We start from the raw sequence: 15,988 nt of genomic DNA, 5'->3' as shown, positions 1-15,988 counted from the left end.
TTTCCCTACTTTTCTTCCACCAATCCTCCTATCGCCTCTTACTAATGTCTATTGCGGACATGTTTGCTTTACGACTGCTCCCTCTGAACCCAAGGGCTTCAAGGAGGCCAGTGGTGCCTAAATCGACCGCTGGGTAGACGTCTTCACATTCTAATAAAACATGCTCCGTAGTTTCCCTAGCTTTACCACAGCAAGCACATGCTTCTTCTTCCTTCTTATATCTAGCTTTATAGGTGCGTGTTCTAAGGCATCCCGATCTCGCTTCGAAAAGTAATGAGCTTCCCTTTGAGTTATCATAAATGGTTTCTTTCCTGATTTCGTTTTTTCCTCTTAAGTAGTTACTCATGGCAGGTTTCTTTTCCATTGCCGCCACCCATTAGATTAATTCAGCCTCTCTGACTTTCCGCTTGACCTTCTATGTTGCTGTGTTGTCCACCCTACAGGCCGCATACTTGCTGGTAAGCTTCCAAGTCATTTTCCTCCACTGTGAATCAATGTTTTTCCTGTACAGATACCTGAACACTCTCCCAGCCCATTTACTTTCTTCCATATTCCTCAGCCGTTCTTCATACTCAATTTTACTGCGAGCTTCCCTCACTTCAAAACTAGTCCAGCCCATATCACCCTGCACAGCTTCATTTGTAGTCTTCCCGTGAGCGCCCAATGCGAGGCGACCCACTGACCTTTGGTTCCCGTCGAGTCCTGATTGTACCCCTGATTTATAGCAAACAACCGCATTTCCAAAAGTAAGTACTGGAACCGTTACACCTTTCCACATACCTCGGAGGACCTCGTACCTATTGTATCCCCATAGCGCTCTGTGCTTCATTATGGCTGCATTTCTCTTCCCCTTTACTGTTATGGTTTTTTCCTGTGTCTCCATATATCCATTACCCTCGTTTATCCAGTCCCAGTAACACTGGTCGCGGTAGGGTTCCCCCTAGCGGAGAGCATGTATAGTCGCGATTAGGTTCATAAGCGTGTGGCTGAACGTGCAGGTTGAATGTCTTATGGTATTTGGCATCCACCTCAGATTTTGTAATGTCACTGACTGCCAATTGGCATCAGACGTTCCCGTCATCTCTCGGCGGAAGAAAACAGCCCTCCGCGGAGTCTCGTTTATTAGTATTAGGCACGTTACCACCAAGTTTTTCGCGACGGCCGTTAATGAGGAAAACATTAAAAAAAAAAGCTCTCCTGTTTAGAAGAATATGCGTACGCATTGAACCGCGCGGCGTAATAATTAGTAAAATACTTGTAGTTCTTTGCCTGCAGGATGACCATCGTAAAGCTGAAACAACGCTCGACCCGCAAGCGTTTTCTTTTGGCGAAGCGAAACCAGGAATGAACCATGTACAAGATTGTATAGGAAGCTCATTTGCCGCTGACGACCGCTATCAGAGACACCGAAGGTCGGAATTGCTGCACCACGGTCTAGTATATAGATCGGGCACCACTCCAGAACGCGTTAGAAGTGTTCGTATAATTAGCGCTTACGAAAAATACACGCGTGTACAAGCGAGCGATAAAAACGACCCGTGCATTCTTCGCACCTGCTTATGCTTGCGCACACTGTCGTCGTCTCGGTATCGGCGTCAGAGACGACGAAAAGTGAAAGAAACAAAAGGACGCGAAAACGAGTCAGGTGCGGACGACGACAAGGTATCGAAACCAGAAGGCCAGAGGTAATGACTTACCTCTGCAGAGACGCGAACATTCAGGGAACGGAAAATGCAGCGACAGTATCTCTCTATTGCTCCACTGTCATCGCCGCTGCCACAGTCTCCGTGCCTGCGCCAGAAAAAGAAAAAGAAAAAAAGAAAGAAAAGAATGAGTCAGCGTGGCCTTACAAGTAAAGACCCAGAGAAAATGATTGCATTGGAATCTCACACCTTTGCATACGCGTTTTAACGATCGGCGCGCGAGAGAGACAAGCGAACGCCGTATCAGACTTGTCCTCCCCGGGCGAACGCTCATTATTATTATTAGCGACCGCGCGCGAACGAATGCTGGGGGTGATTGTGTCCGGGGGAACTGCGAGGTCTCCTCTTCCAAGCGTGCACGCTTGCGACGACGCGGCGCATACAAAGAGTTGGCTTAAAGGCAAGGCTCTACCGAGCCGCGCCAGCGCGTGTGTTGGTGCTCGCGCGCGACGCCTAAACTGCTCGCCTCCCGCAGAGCCGGTCGGCTGGCGAGCCGCTGCTGAGCCAAGAGCAATTATGCTAAGCGATTTTGAGCAAGGTCCCTTGCCGGCGCTCTTCTGCGTCTTTCCGCTGTCCGGCGTACCACCGAAATAATGACGGAGCGAGAGCAAAGGCAAAGGACATTAAAAAAGACAACACATAAACGCGCGCGTGCCCGAAATAATCGGATGACGTATACTGCTCGGCTGTTACATCGAGGGCTGCGCGCAACACTGCGCTTATATATGGCGGTCTTTCGACGAAAAATAACGGTCAATACCTCTTTTCCGTGGCACATTCCTCGGCTATGCTATGCGGAAGCTCGTACACACACACAGACAAACACACGCACACACACACACGCACGCACACACATAGCAAGAGTGTCTCGAAGGAACGTGTCGGCATCATAGATTCCAACACAACGCAATAAGTGATCTGATCGACCGAGAACGTTCGTTACCATAACTGCAGCATAGGCCTAGATATTCGTTTAGGTGAAACCGATAAAGTCGGATTCGTGCCGAACACTAATGGGTCGGGTCGAACGAGTGTCGACGCGAGTTATGTCGACCTGCCTGCAATGAGTTGCTTGACTCTCCTGAGCTGCTTGGTAAGATGCATGTAAACGTGGCCGGCACGGATTGGGTCAGCTCGATTTCTGACTCGATCCGCTCCCATCGGGTGCATGTAAAGAACGCTTAGGACAGAACGTTGCTTCCTACAGCATCCCCAGCAGAGAGGAGAATCTAAACGTTTCCTGAAGCCTGCAGGTAACGCGCATAGTCGGAACTCAGCTGGTATATCCTCAGTGTTGAAAAAAAGCGCCGAGTTCCTTGTCGTAAAGAACCGTCAATTGAGTCATATCGAATTCTCTCCTTCCCACGGTAGCAAATTATTTGACTATTTCTCCTGTTGAGAAAACGTTGCCCTTCCTGAGCGATGAAATACGTTTTGACCTTCACTATTTAGAATCGGCGATGCATAGCTACTCTAATGTTGACAGGTGCTGACAGATGTACGGGTTTGCCACGATATTATATACCCTCGGTGAGCTGTTGAAGGGGAGGATGACAATGGCACAGCGCGGAGTTTTTCTTGCTTGCGATTCAGCGCAACTAATGAAGACAAAAGCATATGTAAGGTAAAGAAGAAAACAAATTGAGGTGATAGCATTTGCGCCCCACATAATTCGCGACTCCAATTAATCCCTCACCGCCTAGCGGCCGCGCCGGGAACCAGTCGATCTAGGTTCAGGCTTGAAGCGAGAGAAAGTCTCCTATCACGGCGTGCGCTGAATGCCTCGTAGTTCTCAAATTGTAATGCCACGACGCACAAGCCCGATAAAGAAAAAAAAAGCAGATGTTGAGAGACTTTCGCCATACCATAATGCGTGTCATCGTGGTGGAAAGACAGCAATGTATTATTTCATCGTTTCCCGAAGGAAGCAGACGACGCACATCACAGAGCGACATGTATCAGAAACTTGCGCTTTGGACTAAGTTGTCTGTCACTATACTGGTTTGTTCGAAACAATTAGCTATCGACGAATTCTTTTCTTTCGGGCGAGTACACAATAGTTTTATTTTTTATATATATTAAATATCATGCGGGCGTATCAAATAGCGGAGTTGGTTTCTGTTTAGGCAGGAGCTTTAATAAATTATAGTGATGTATGCTTAGTCTTCATTCGGTTTTGTTAGTTTAGTTTTCTGCACCGTCATTGGTCTTAATAATGCTTTAGGTAGCAAGAATACTCTCGATAATCTACCTCGGTGCGCAGGCACAGTAGCAGGAAGGATAACTAGCTCAGAAGGTCTGAAATTGACTGTGACGCATGTCATATGCCGCGAGGTGACAGATCGTCTTTACAGCATGCTTCAATTTAGCGGTGTAAGCAGAAGATGCAGTTTTCTATTTCAACGCGGTGAGTTGTCAGTTTATTTGATCGCAATAAATTTAGAAGCAAGAGCAAACAGCGCTCGTTCTATAGCTTTGGAGCATTCGGTCGACGCACGGCGCCGCCAATTTGGTTTCCCACTATCTACACATATAAATTCCTTTACAACAGGTTCAATTCGTTTCCAAGTCAGGCGTTTACACTAATACAAGTGACCTTGCTAGAAAGAAAACCCTCGCTAAATTTCGGGAAACACTGTTGGCAGAAACACAACTTGGCCCCATTGGTTGATATTCACTTCTCACGCTTCATTATAGGGTTTGCAGGTGTCTGTTGTGTTCCCAAGCCCGGGCGCTACCTCGAAAACTGCGTGCAGCGAACTCGAACGAGCGACAGTCAGCGGACGCAAACGACCTTATCACATGGATCAGCTGACTAAAGAGAAAGGTTCAGCCCAACTCACAACCGGAACTCGCATTTGTTTTTATCGCAAGACACCCTGACCAGGCAACTTTAGAGCTTTAGGACTCGTTCGATCAGTGCACAATATGTGCATTTAGCTCCTGAAAGCATGAAAGACGCTACTGCCAATATATATTGGGGGGTGCTATGTGACATACCGCAACAAGAGTGACAGTGTGGATTTGCTAATTTATGGAGGTCGAAAACTGTCGAGTATGGTAGTACCCGTAGCAGCACAGCAATGAAACGAAAACATTTGAGGACACCTAGCACTTCTTATGAGTTGTGAATGCAAAAGCATTTATGTCCAATTGAACGCCGCTGAGCGGTCTTTCGAATTGTGAACCCCTCGCGGACAAGTGAGCGCGTTGTTGACACTTGGTGCGTTTCGATTTGGCCTTACCGAGGCGCAGTTAGAACGCAGGGGACAAGGGAACGCTTGCGCGGACAAGGAGCGGGCGGACAACACTAAGCAGGCCAGACGTTTGCCCGCAAAGCACAACCGTATCCGCGGTTTCGTCACTGAAATTATTTTAGACCGATCAAAATAATGCCATCCGCCACACGGAGCTTTCCGGCTTCGACGAAATAAACCTCGATGACCCGCCGTGGTTGCTCAGTGGCTATGGTGTTGGGCTGCTGAGCACGAGGTCGCGGATCGAATCCCAGCCACGGCGGCCGCAATTCGATGGGGGCGAAATGCGAAAACACCCATGTACTTAGATTTAGGTGCACGTTAAAGAACCCCAGGTGGTCGAAATTTCCGGAGTCCTCCACTACGGCGTGCCTCATAATCAGAAAGTGGTTTTGGCACGTAAAACCCCATAATTTAATAAACCTCGATGCGACGCCACAAACGAGAACGTGAGCACAGCATCAAGGGAAAGGGCCCCCGTGACCCTGGCTGTCATAGCCATCTTTCTTTATTTGGGCAGTGTTTCCAGCTCAAGCTACAGGTTCTGAAGTTGCCAATGCACTGTACAAGTATACGGAAAATAAGGGAAGCCTTTGTGAAAGTCCCTGCCAAACGGCGCTGTTTTCGCGAAGCGCTTTGAGATCTTGCTGTGCGCACATTTTTCAGCCCTTTCGAAAGATTGAGGTCAGTATAAAAACCTCATCTCGCGTCTGATAAGTATAGCAGCAGGGCGCCGATGGGTCACTGGAAAGTGGTCGTGTTCGTACATTGCGCGTTCAGGTGACCTCAATTGTAACTTCTAACAAGTAACCTTTAAAATCAACCTTACAAGGAAGATTCATTTTTTGCAGCTTATTTTGAATGACAGTAAAAATTACTACGATTGGTACAGGTTCATTACGTATTGTGCCTCAGAAATTACTTGCATAATACGTACACATCAAACTTTTTTTTACCACATAAGTACACTGGCGCGTGGAGGCCCTATAAGCGTCACAGGGATACTTTATACTGTGGATATAATAGCTTTCTTTAGAGCCTTGTTTGACCACGTGCTGCCTGCTGCCAACTTCATATTTGTATGGCGGAAAGCAGTGCACTTTCACACGAACGCAGGAGGAAAATACAGAAAAAGAAATGTTGCGCTGTTTCCTCCCAGGCATCTGCATTATCGCCGAAATGTTATTTTTGTTGAACCATACATCGTCGCGTATACGGTGAACATATCTGAAATGTACCTAATGGAGACTGAATTAACAGCTCCAACTAAAGCATCAATTTTTTTTTTCTGCAATTCCATTGAACGACGCACAAGCAGTCCTGCTTTCGCTCTTGGCGCTAATGTGGGTATGCGGTTGCCTGCAAGGAGGCGACAGGCGTTCTCTTTCAGGTGCTACGCGAAGTCGGCAGGGAGCTGGATTATACGCCTATCAGAAACATTCATTCGTTTCATTAACTTGATATTCGTTGCAAGGTTGAGGTCGTGCTAAAATATGTCCCTGACGCTGCCTGCTGAGACAACTATTGCACAGTTACCGATGCACGTGAAAACCCAACGCCAGGACAAGGCTCGTGCGATGCCGATCAAAACCGCCGTTCGATTTGTTGCCTTTGCAAATTTGTACTCGAACTAGATTGCATTCTAATTGTTTGTCAGCCTATATACATGGTAAAGCAATAGCATCACTCTGAGCAAACGATCGAAATATTGCCCTGACGTGCTACACGTTCCAGAGGAGGACGCATGCGTTCATTCCGGAACCTCTCTCTGACTGCTCGAACACAGAAGTGCAATCTTAGGCCGCAATAATATTTCTTCCGCGAGAATGCCTCACATGTTCGCCGCGTAAATGAATACGTTCCCTATCGCAGGTTGTGAAAACGAGGGTTCCTAACTTAGCCATTGAAACCTCAATGAGGTGACATGTCTTTATATATATGCACCGAAAAGAAGAAATGTGCTACTGCCATTGAAGGTCGCCACGAATACCGTGTGCTTCGTAGCTCTTCAATGAGAGTCTTCACTATAAACCCCGAGTTTGCAGGAACACGTCATCCTAGACATTAATGAGAACGTTGGAACATTTTTCTCACCTCGTATCATACCGAGAAACGCTCTGTGATCGAACTGAAATTTGTTGTCCTACCACTTTCAAGACATAGGCTCGCTGGAATACGAGCTATGGAGTACTTATTCGAATCAAAGCTGATAGTGTTTGAGAACTGAGTTACGAAACTTCTAAGTCGGCTTAGTTTCTGTGATTTCGCCAGGAACCGTCGGAACTGGAAAAAATGGCACGCCTTGAACGCTTAGGTTCATATAATCATATGACTTGCCCCACATAACATATGGGAACGTACAAGCTCTTTATATATGGGACCACCACGTGTTCACATGGGATTATTTGAGATGGGTCATATGTGTTTGTGATATATGTGATACGGATCATACGTGTTTTGATAGGGAAGCTTGTAACTGCTGTCGCAGTGTTCAAAACAAAATATCAAGAGAAATACGTAAGCAACCATGGCCGCTGTATGAACGAGCTACAGTAAATCCCATTGCAGCTTCTCCTGCTGCGAGCGCACCGAACAAACTTAACGCACGGTACTCATCTTCTTGCACGATCTCCCGTGATAATCACCCCCTCCTCCCCTACCAATTATCGCGTGCGGATGCTCATAAGAAGAGATAAAAAAAAAAGGAAATAAGCAAGTAAACGCCGAGGTACGTACGCTGATTGGGGACGGCATTCTGTTCTTTGCCACAATATGCCCTGAGCACGCTTATCCTTACGAACTTAATTTGGCAAGCATGATAACTTATGGTTAAGATGGCAGGTCCAAAGGCTGAAAGGCAACGGCGTTTTCATACTTGAAGGGAAAGCAGGAATACTAGCCGTCTGGTAAGATCAAGAGAGAGAGAGAGAGAGAGAGACTAGCTTTAATGATATGCTGGAGGTGCTAGCCTGGCTGTTCGCCTGACATACTGCTCCAGGTTCTGGGTGGTGATCATAATATATATAGTAATAAACGCTTAACAGCACATACAGTCACACACACATATACAGCATTGCCATTTGTTGGGCGTGTCGGTAAACTGAAAGCATATTTAGCGCCAGCAAACAAGGACTGAAGGGAGACGACACCACAATGCGCACACATATACACTTAGAGATATTTACGAACTTTCGTTAACGTGGCTCGCAAGAACATCAGCTGGTAAGCCGACGACTTCACAATGAGATCATCCGAATTAAAAAATCCGCTACAGTCATTAAAATTCAAGTCGACGGGGACTGTCTTTAAGGAAAAGCGAACATCATTTATTAAGGTCTAATCTATATGCAGGCTACGAAAGGTCTCACAATTATATAGCCTCTCCCTTAGCCCGCACTTTAAAGGTTACTCCGGGGATCCGATGTCAGAGCCGATATGAGAATGTACGGTATGTACTCGAAATACAAGCAACGTGGGTTCCATGAAAAAATTGTTGTCTGAAGAGATAGGTAATGACTTAACAAAAAACTTGATCGTTTTCTGCGCTGCGTCATTTGTTATGCAGGCGACCACTTCTTGACCGAGGCAGGTGCTCTTCAGCACGTCTTTTTCAGACGAAAAAGCGCGCGCGCGCGCGCGCGCGCACGCACGCACGCACGCACGCACGCACGCACGCACGCACGCACGCACGCACGCACGCACGCACGCACGCACGCACGCACGCACGCACGCACGCACGCACGCACGCACGCACACACACACACACACACACACACGCACACACACACGCACGCACACACACGCACGCACACACGCACGCACTCACGCACGCACTCACGCACGCACGCACGCGCACACGCACGCACACACGCACGCACGCACACACACGCACGCACGCGTGCGCGCGCGCCGTATTCAGAAGACCATATGCATGCTATATCGTGCATACTACACTGGGCCATATGCATACTACACTGGGCTTACCATTTCAAGTTTTCCCGAATCTTTAAACATCGCCTAAAACATAACATAGTTCTTGTTCTTCTACTGGATTATTCGAAGAGGCGGACATTACTAACACGAGAAATCGAAACACATATTCAACTATTGAATAAAAAATATCCCAATCATTTTCTTAATTATTTTACGGCACATATTGCAGTTACGAATTGTAGCCGGTGAGTTTGGAAGACGTATTCACTTGGAACGATTCTCCACGATGACACCAGTTCGGAGAAATTATTTCCAAAAGTGTGGGGCGATATACATGGGCGTTCAAGTTACTTTTGTGCGTCAATGCAGAAAAGAACATTTTGATGAAAGAAAGTAAGTGGAACAACAGTGCACTTTACGGCGAGTTTGATGGCGCATATCTCCAAACTGGTGTCATTTTGTAAATCCATTCTAAGCGGATACGCCTTGCAAACTCACCGGCTACAATTCGTAAATGGCAATGTGTGTAGTAAAGCGATTAATTGAGAATATAATTAATCAACTTTCCGATTTCTTGTGCGAGTAACGCCCACCTCTTTGAATAACCCAGCTCAAGGACGAGAATCATGTTATCTGAAAAATCTGTTTTTAAAAAAAATTTGGAAAACTTAGAAATGATCACCCCGTAGAGAGGCATACGCGGATAATATGATTGTGCATATGGGCAGAACTGAAAACGCACAGCTTCTTCTCATTTCTTTTTGGAGCGACAGAGGGTATAAAAGCCGCTGATAGAATGGCTTATTCTTTGTAAGCAATTCATTTTGCACTTTTCACAATGGTAAAATTATACGAGAACAGTACAATTTTTTAATGCGACATAACACTGTACAACAGCAGAAAACACTGTTGCGTCAATGAATAAGTGCACAAGAATGTTGTACTCTTTGTGCGCACAACTCTCTCTCTCTGTCTCTTCATCCTCATATTCCTTTCCCCCATCGCAGGGCAGCAAACCGGACGTGCGTCTCGTTAACAACCCTGCATGTCCTCTCTTCTGTTTGTGAGTCTCTCTCTTTTTTTACGACTGTGTTCATTTAACGGGCGCTAGGAGGTACCATTCACAAGCGCCAGAAGCATGGGTGTCCAAGAGTCTTTTAATTGCTTTCAAATCTGTAAATCATCCATAAACCAAACCTGTTCGTCACCATTTCTTTCTGCGTAGTTCAATTGATGACCGGAATGCACGAAGTAAGGGATAAAAACAGAACAAAACAAAAAAGGCTGAGTCCAGAATAACAATAGAAGAAAGTAGAATAGGCGATTGCGGATCTATAAAGAATAGCAAGACCATGCGAGCAGCCTTTCAATTCGCTTTTTTTTTTTTCCGCGGCTAATGCTCCTGCGACGTCCGCACGTGCCGTGGCATTGCGTATGTGCTGACGCACTTACACCAGGGAAATCGAGGGACCGGTTTCCTTTTCTCTGTATTCTTTTTTTTTTTTGCGCGAGACAAAGCGAAACAAACGAGCTGCCTTGTTCACACGAGGAAATTAAAGAAGAGAAAGATAACCGATAATTATTTTTCACGGATGCTGCATTCTTCGTTAGCATAGTGGCGGGCGAAAAGGCGTGCGCCTTTCTCGGATTCTTTCAGTGTGAGGAAAGATCTTTTCTAACCTTCGATGCTCAAGATTATCCACCAGGAAAGCAACTCACGCACGTTCCAATACAGCCGTGTTCTACACAGCGCAACGACCATGTATAGTATGGCTGTCGATGATGCGCCGTCACAGCATTGTGCCTGCACGATACAGTAAGCGACAATCCAGTGTATTTAGCTGCTATTATCCCTCTTTCTGTCACGTATTCACAATGTTCGAAACGTCCATTCTCGGGAAATTTTCCTCGTAGTTGCTCCAGCGGGAATTGTCCCTGCCTAAGCGGTTCAATGTGTCACGCTCGTCTGAGCATCTATAAAGAAAAGAAGTTGTAGTTGCGTAGTGATGTCATCGTCGTAGTTGTTTCCACTCGTTTCGCTGGCTGCTTATACTGAGAACAAGCGAGTCAGTCAGTGGGAATAGCATCCTAATTTTCAAGCGTACTCTGAATTCTCCGGCGACATTCGTTTCAACAAGGACGGTCGAAAAACACGGTGCACTACACAGACTAACAAGAAGAGTATGATTGGTACGGCAACACTCTGCTATACCGCGAGCGTCGCAGAAAAAAAAAAAAAAGAATAGCACGCTTATTAACGAAGTTTCACTAGTAAACGTGCTAGTTATTCGTGTTGGAGCACATGTTGTACATTGATGAATACGCCCTAACCGTTGATGCAATTTTTCAAACTGAGACCCGACATCGCGATATTGTCCAGCCCCCAAAAGCACTGCGAATTACACGACCACACAGATCACCGTCCTCCAAAGTAGTCGTCCTGCCTTTGATGATGACGCCACATCAACGCATTTCGAGGCACATTTTGGGTGGTAGCCAGGTGTTCTAATCTGTATACTGTGAATGCGATGCCATGTTTTGCAGATCAGCACAACAAATTTCTTTCCGCAATCATTTCAATAATAACAAAACTTTCACTTCAATGTGTGCAGTGACCTATAGGCCGGATAATGAAATTATATTATTGCTACTTTCTTTTCTTATCGGGCTTCGCCAGAGGTCGAAACAGCTCTCCGCCTACTTTTAACACATATAGTATGTAATCATGCGAAAGCAATCACTACCCCCCATTATATGCTATCCCAAACTTCAGTTCGCAAAGATATCTGATATAAAGCTCCCACTGAAAAACCTGATATCTACGTTCTATATGCTAGGCGCTCAGTAAGCTTCTAATTTGAATTTTATCCTTTTATCTCAGCTGCAATACACTTGGGGACATGCGCTACCTTCCACTAAAACGCACTTTTCTTTCTCTCGTTATTGGAAAGTCAGCGCATGTGCTTTAATATTCCTGTTCGTGCTTCGGTATGTGCCGGTGTGCATGCAAGTCAGTTAGTGGCCCCCTCAACAAATCCCGTACTCAATCCCCCGCAGCCGTGGCCCACAGCAGCACAGGTTCCTCATCAATTAGGTGATACAAAGCGCTAGTGGATTATTAATTAAATTTGGAGACACTCGCCTGGTGCCTCACCTACGGCGCGCCATACTCCCGATTAACGCAGTGGCGGATGTAATGGGGGGGGGCCCACGGCACACACCGAGCCCACCACACTCGAGTATTCCCATCCGCGCTATATGAGAATAAGAACATCTTGGTGGCGGTTAGTATTTCCACGTGTATAGTATTGCCTCTCTTTTATGCGGACATGAGAACCTTGGTGACTACTTCTGGGCATTCATATGGACGCTTTGCTGACGAACAGAATTTCCCCTGTAGCGCTGAGCATCGATTAAAGAAGGAGAGGCCGATCAAACTGTGCGTCAAACTGTACATGGGAGCAAGACGTCGTTCCGTATTCCACTTAGTGTGCGAATGCAGCTAATACACCTACTACGTCGGTGAATGGGCAGCAACAATATATATATATATATATATATATATATATATATATATATATATATATATATATATATATATATATATATATATATATATATATATATATATAATAATAATAAATACAGAGCGTTTCGCCGCTACATTTCCTATGAGTATAAGCGTCGGCCACATATAAGTTGGACGCGAGGTTAGCTAGAAGAACTCAATGTCAAATTTGAGAACTTTGGTCTTTCTTTCATTCAGTAGTTGCTCACATTTATCTCCCCCACTTCTTTTTTTCTTTATCGCGCAATAAAGTTGGGAGCAGTAAAATAAAGTTGAGATGGAGGCAAATGAAGGTTCATAAAGCACAACTCACAGTAAGCGTATACACCATATACAAGTGGTCTTCGGACGAGCAAATAATATGTTATGTTTCATGGTTTCACTTTGCCTCCCTCTCTTTCTATCTTCGCTTTAGAAAAGTTAGTTGCACAAAGGGAAAAAAAAATGAGTGCAAGCGTTGGGCTGACGGAAAGCTCAGCTTTACGAGGCATGATCTGTGCGCTCGGCGTACCTAAGACATCAGGAGCACTATAGCCCGTCACCATCGCTACGTCTTCACACCGTCCTGATGTTTCTTCTTTCTTTCTTTTTTTTCTTCCTTTCCTCTGAAATCCATTGCCGACATCTTACGATATAAAAAGAGCCGCGGGGGAGTATCATAAAAAAGAGACAGCGTGTCGAGAACAGGGAGGGGTAAAAGCCGGGGTGTGGGCGGCTTGAGAAGACAGGAGCAATGTGGGGGCATTGCGCGTATACACGTGCATATGTATATTATATATATATATACTATACGCTTTACCGTATATATAAGAGGAAACCGGAAGCGACGCCCAAGAGCATTTCCGCTCAGTTCCGCAGCCACGGAGCCCAGCAGCGGGCACTTGTTTTTCCCACGGAATGGCGACGAATGTCGTACCCTCCTACCTCTCCTTTTTTCATACGGGAGCGTAGTCGCGCAAAACGGGGGAGGGGGGGTGGGCATGGAAACTTGAATCGGACCGCGGCTTCCACGACTCCCGTCGAGTACGTCGTCTCGCGCACCTAACTTTTGTGCGGCCGGAGTACCCAACGAAGAAAGAGAAAGAAAGAGAGAAAGAAAAAAAAGGGCAAGAAGGAAACGAACGCCAACGAGATCACGACGGCGAAACGAGAAATTAAGTCCGGGTCGCGGGGCGAATGTCTTGAGGGGTGTCATTGCTCTTGGGTCGCGCATTTGAATCGCTCTACTTTGGGAGTTCTCGGCATGCGGAGGTTTTTTGTCGAGGGAAGGATTGGTGGGATGGGAAGGTTCAGAAGTGAAAGTGAAAGGCGCAAGGCAAACAAAGCTAAAAAAAAAAAAGTCGAGTACGGTGAATTTGGGGAGGAGCATTTACAACCTATGCCGTGAAGACCATGCGTGGGTCTTTACAGAATGTAACACATTCCGTTACACACCGAGTAAATGTTCTTTTTGCCTCGAGAGCCAGGAATAATCTTTTACACGAACGCCCAAGAAAGTGGCTGGAGAAATGACACCGCGGTAGCTTAATTGGTAAAGCATTTGGGTTCCTAACGAGGAGGAGGTGAGTTCGGTGCGTATCTGCGGTAACTATTCTTTTAGTCTAAACCACTGCATCTAAACCATCGATACCCCCTTGGTGTCTTGTCAGCCCCACAGTCCATCTCAGCGTACCAGGAATCGGGAAAAAGTCTGAGCTGTCGTCGCCTGTGCTGAAACAACTGTCTCTGCTTCTTCTGCACGAGAGGTATGCGGACAGTGTACATATTTATACTGATGGCTCCACAAACATCCAGTGTTCGTCCGGTGCTGTTCGTCCCCCCTATCCCGCTCCCATTGGTAGGGTAGCAAACCGGTTAAGCTAAACTAGTTAACCTCCCTGCTTTCCTTCTCCACTTTTTCCTTCCTTTTAGTCTACTTTCAGTTCTGTTTACTCTAATATTTCTAGCTTTCAAATGAACGCACCGATTAACTTCCCCTACGCTTTCTCTGGCTTTATTGTCGATCACTTCGTATGGTTAAATTTGACTAACAGAAATTCGAGCCTGTGGAATCCCCCTATTAATCGCGCTCAAACCTGCCGGATGATACGCTGCAGTCGCAAAATGTAAAAAAAAAAGAAAAGAAAGAAAAAGAGAAGAGCCAGAAAGTACATATACAACTGATTAAATGAAAAGAAAGACAGCACGCATTTTGAAGAAGTAGAAACTGCGAAGTACTTCATGTTTACAGCCCACCGGTGCACATCTGTGAAACCTTAGTGCACAAAGCTGCGAAGTAATAATAATGAAAAATACAATTGGTGGCGCATCTAGCCTTCGGATATGATTGGCGACACGAATGCGGTTAGCAACCTGTCTTATGATGGGTGTGTCATGAGTGATGACATGTTTTGTATGTTATGATGATTGTTATGAAGAAGAGCAGCGCATATCGAGTGGCCCACATCTAGTGACCCAAGTTGCCATTGAATAGGTTCATTAAAGAGTGGCACATATCCAGTAACAATAGTTGGAGTGCAAGGAAAGCGGTTAGATCCAGACCTAGATAAATACCAGAACGTGCGTGAAATATCCTGAGATTGTTAATCGCATTATTGTCAAAATATAGAAACATGTTCTATTATATTGACCATTAATGTAAATACAAAAGCGATTGAAAGTATACCAGAGGTTTTGGCGACGCTTGTTATTAGATGCAGTAACAAGAATCGCATCATTTCGTACTTCTTTCCCGTGTCAGTGCTGCCTCGAAAGCTTAACGCACTAACTTAGCAAACCTGACACTGCTGATGGTAAATGCGCTCGCAGGCAACGTTTTGTGGCAATAAAGAGAAAGCTACGGAGGCGAAGCGCGAGCAAGCAAGAACCTTGCTGAATGTTGACTCGCATTCTCATTCGCGATAGTGTAAGCTGGGAAACATAAAACATAAATTGCTTGCTTACTACTAAAGTAAGACAAAGAGCGCCACTGGACATTAAGTCTGACTCATTTGTCTTCTCTTCCTTGTGTGAGCACATGCAAAACTACCGCACATACCCCGTTCATTCGGTGTACCTTTTGCGAGAAATCGAATCTAGTGCGCGCAACAATTTCGAAATAAAAGTTTGCTTGACAATCTGCAGCCAAGTGGCTTTCGAAGCGAATGTGTAACAAAGGGCCGAGGACCGTTCGCAAGGAGGTCTCACGTCTTATACTCGCATACGTCAGCGATACTGCACTCATTGACACGTGGTAGCCAATTGCCAATTCATGAACAGCGAAAGATACGCACAGGCGAAGCCATTGCCGGCCCATGCAGACTGCCTGGCTACCCCCGCCTGTATCGAATACTTTGAACAACCAAAACCAACCCTATGTTGGACTATCGATGCACGTATAGCTAAACAATGCCATCTTTGTTATCTTGTGTTTGTTATCTGAAGATGTTTTCACGCTGTTTCTTTGTATGTTCTCGTGTACCACTGCCAAGCTTCTGTAGGGTGCGTCGGCCTCGTCAAGCCTTCTCATTGGCTTTTTGCCGGCGCAC

General features: G+C 45.9%; 1 protein-coding gene across 3 annotated transcripts in view; it reads right to left on the bottom strand.

Moving 5' to 3' along the window:
• LOC126536542 (uncharacterized) overlaps nucleotides 1–15,988 on the bottom strand; it is a 470,489-nt gene that overhangs the window by 334,560 nt on the left and 119,941 nt on the right. For 2 of the 3 annotated variants that reach the window (XM_055074075.1, XM_050183557.2), the window contains exon 1: nucleotides 1,698–2,284. In XM_055074075.1, coding sequence (XP_054930050.1) covers nucleotides 1,698–1,717 — 20 coding nt within the window. In that variant the 5' untranslated portion in view covers nucleotides 1,718–2,284. Of the gene's footprint in view, nucleotides 1–1,697; nucleotides 2,285–15,988 lie in introns of those variants that run through there. The other variant, XM_050183554.2, reaches the window with a different exon arrangement.

Source organism: Dermacentor andersoni, chromosome 4 (genome assembly GCF_023375885.2).
Source record: "Dermacentor andersoni chromosome 4, qqDerAnde1_hic_scaffold, whole genome shotgun sequence".
In the NCBI taxonomy this organism is placed as follows: domain Eukaryota; kingdom Metazoa; phylum Arthropoda; class Arachnida; order Ixodida; family Ixodidae; genus Dermacentor; species Dermacentor andersoni.
Note: the sequence above shows the minus strand (reverse complement) of the source record. Positions and strands in the feature narration are given on the sequence as shown.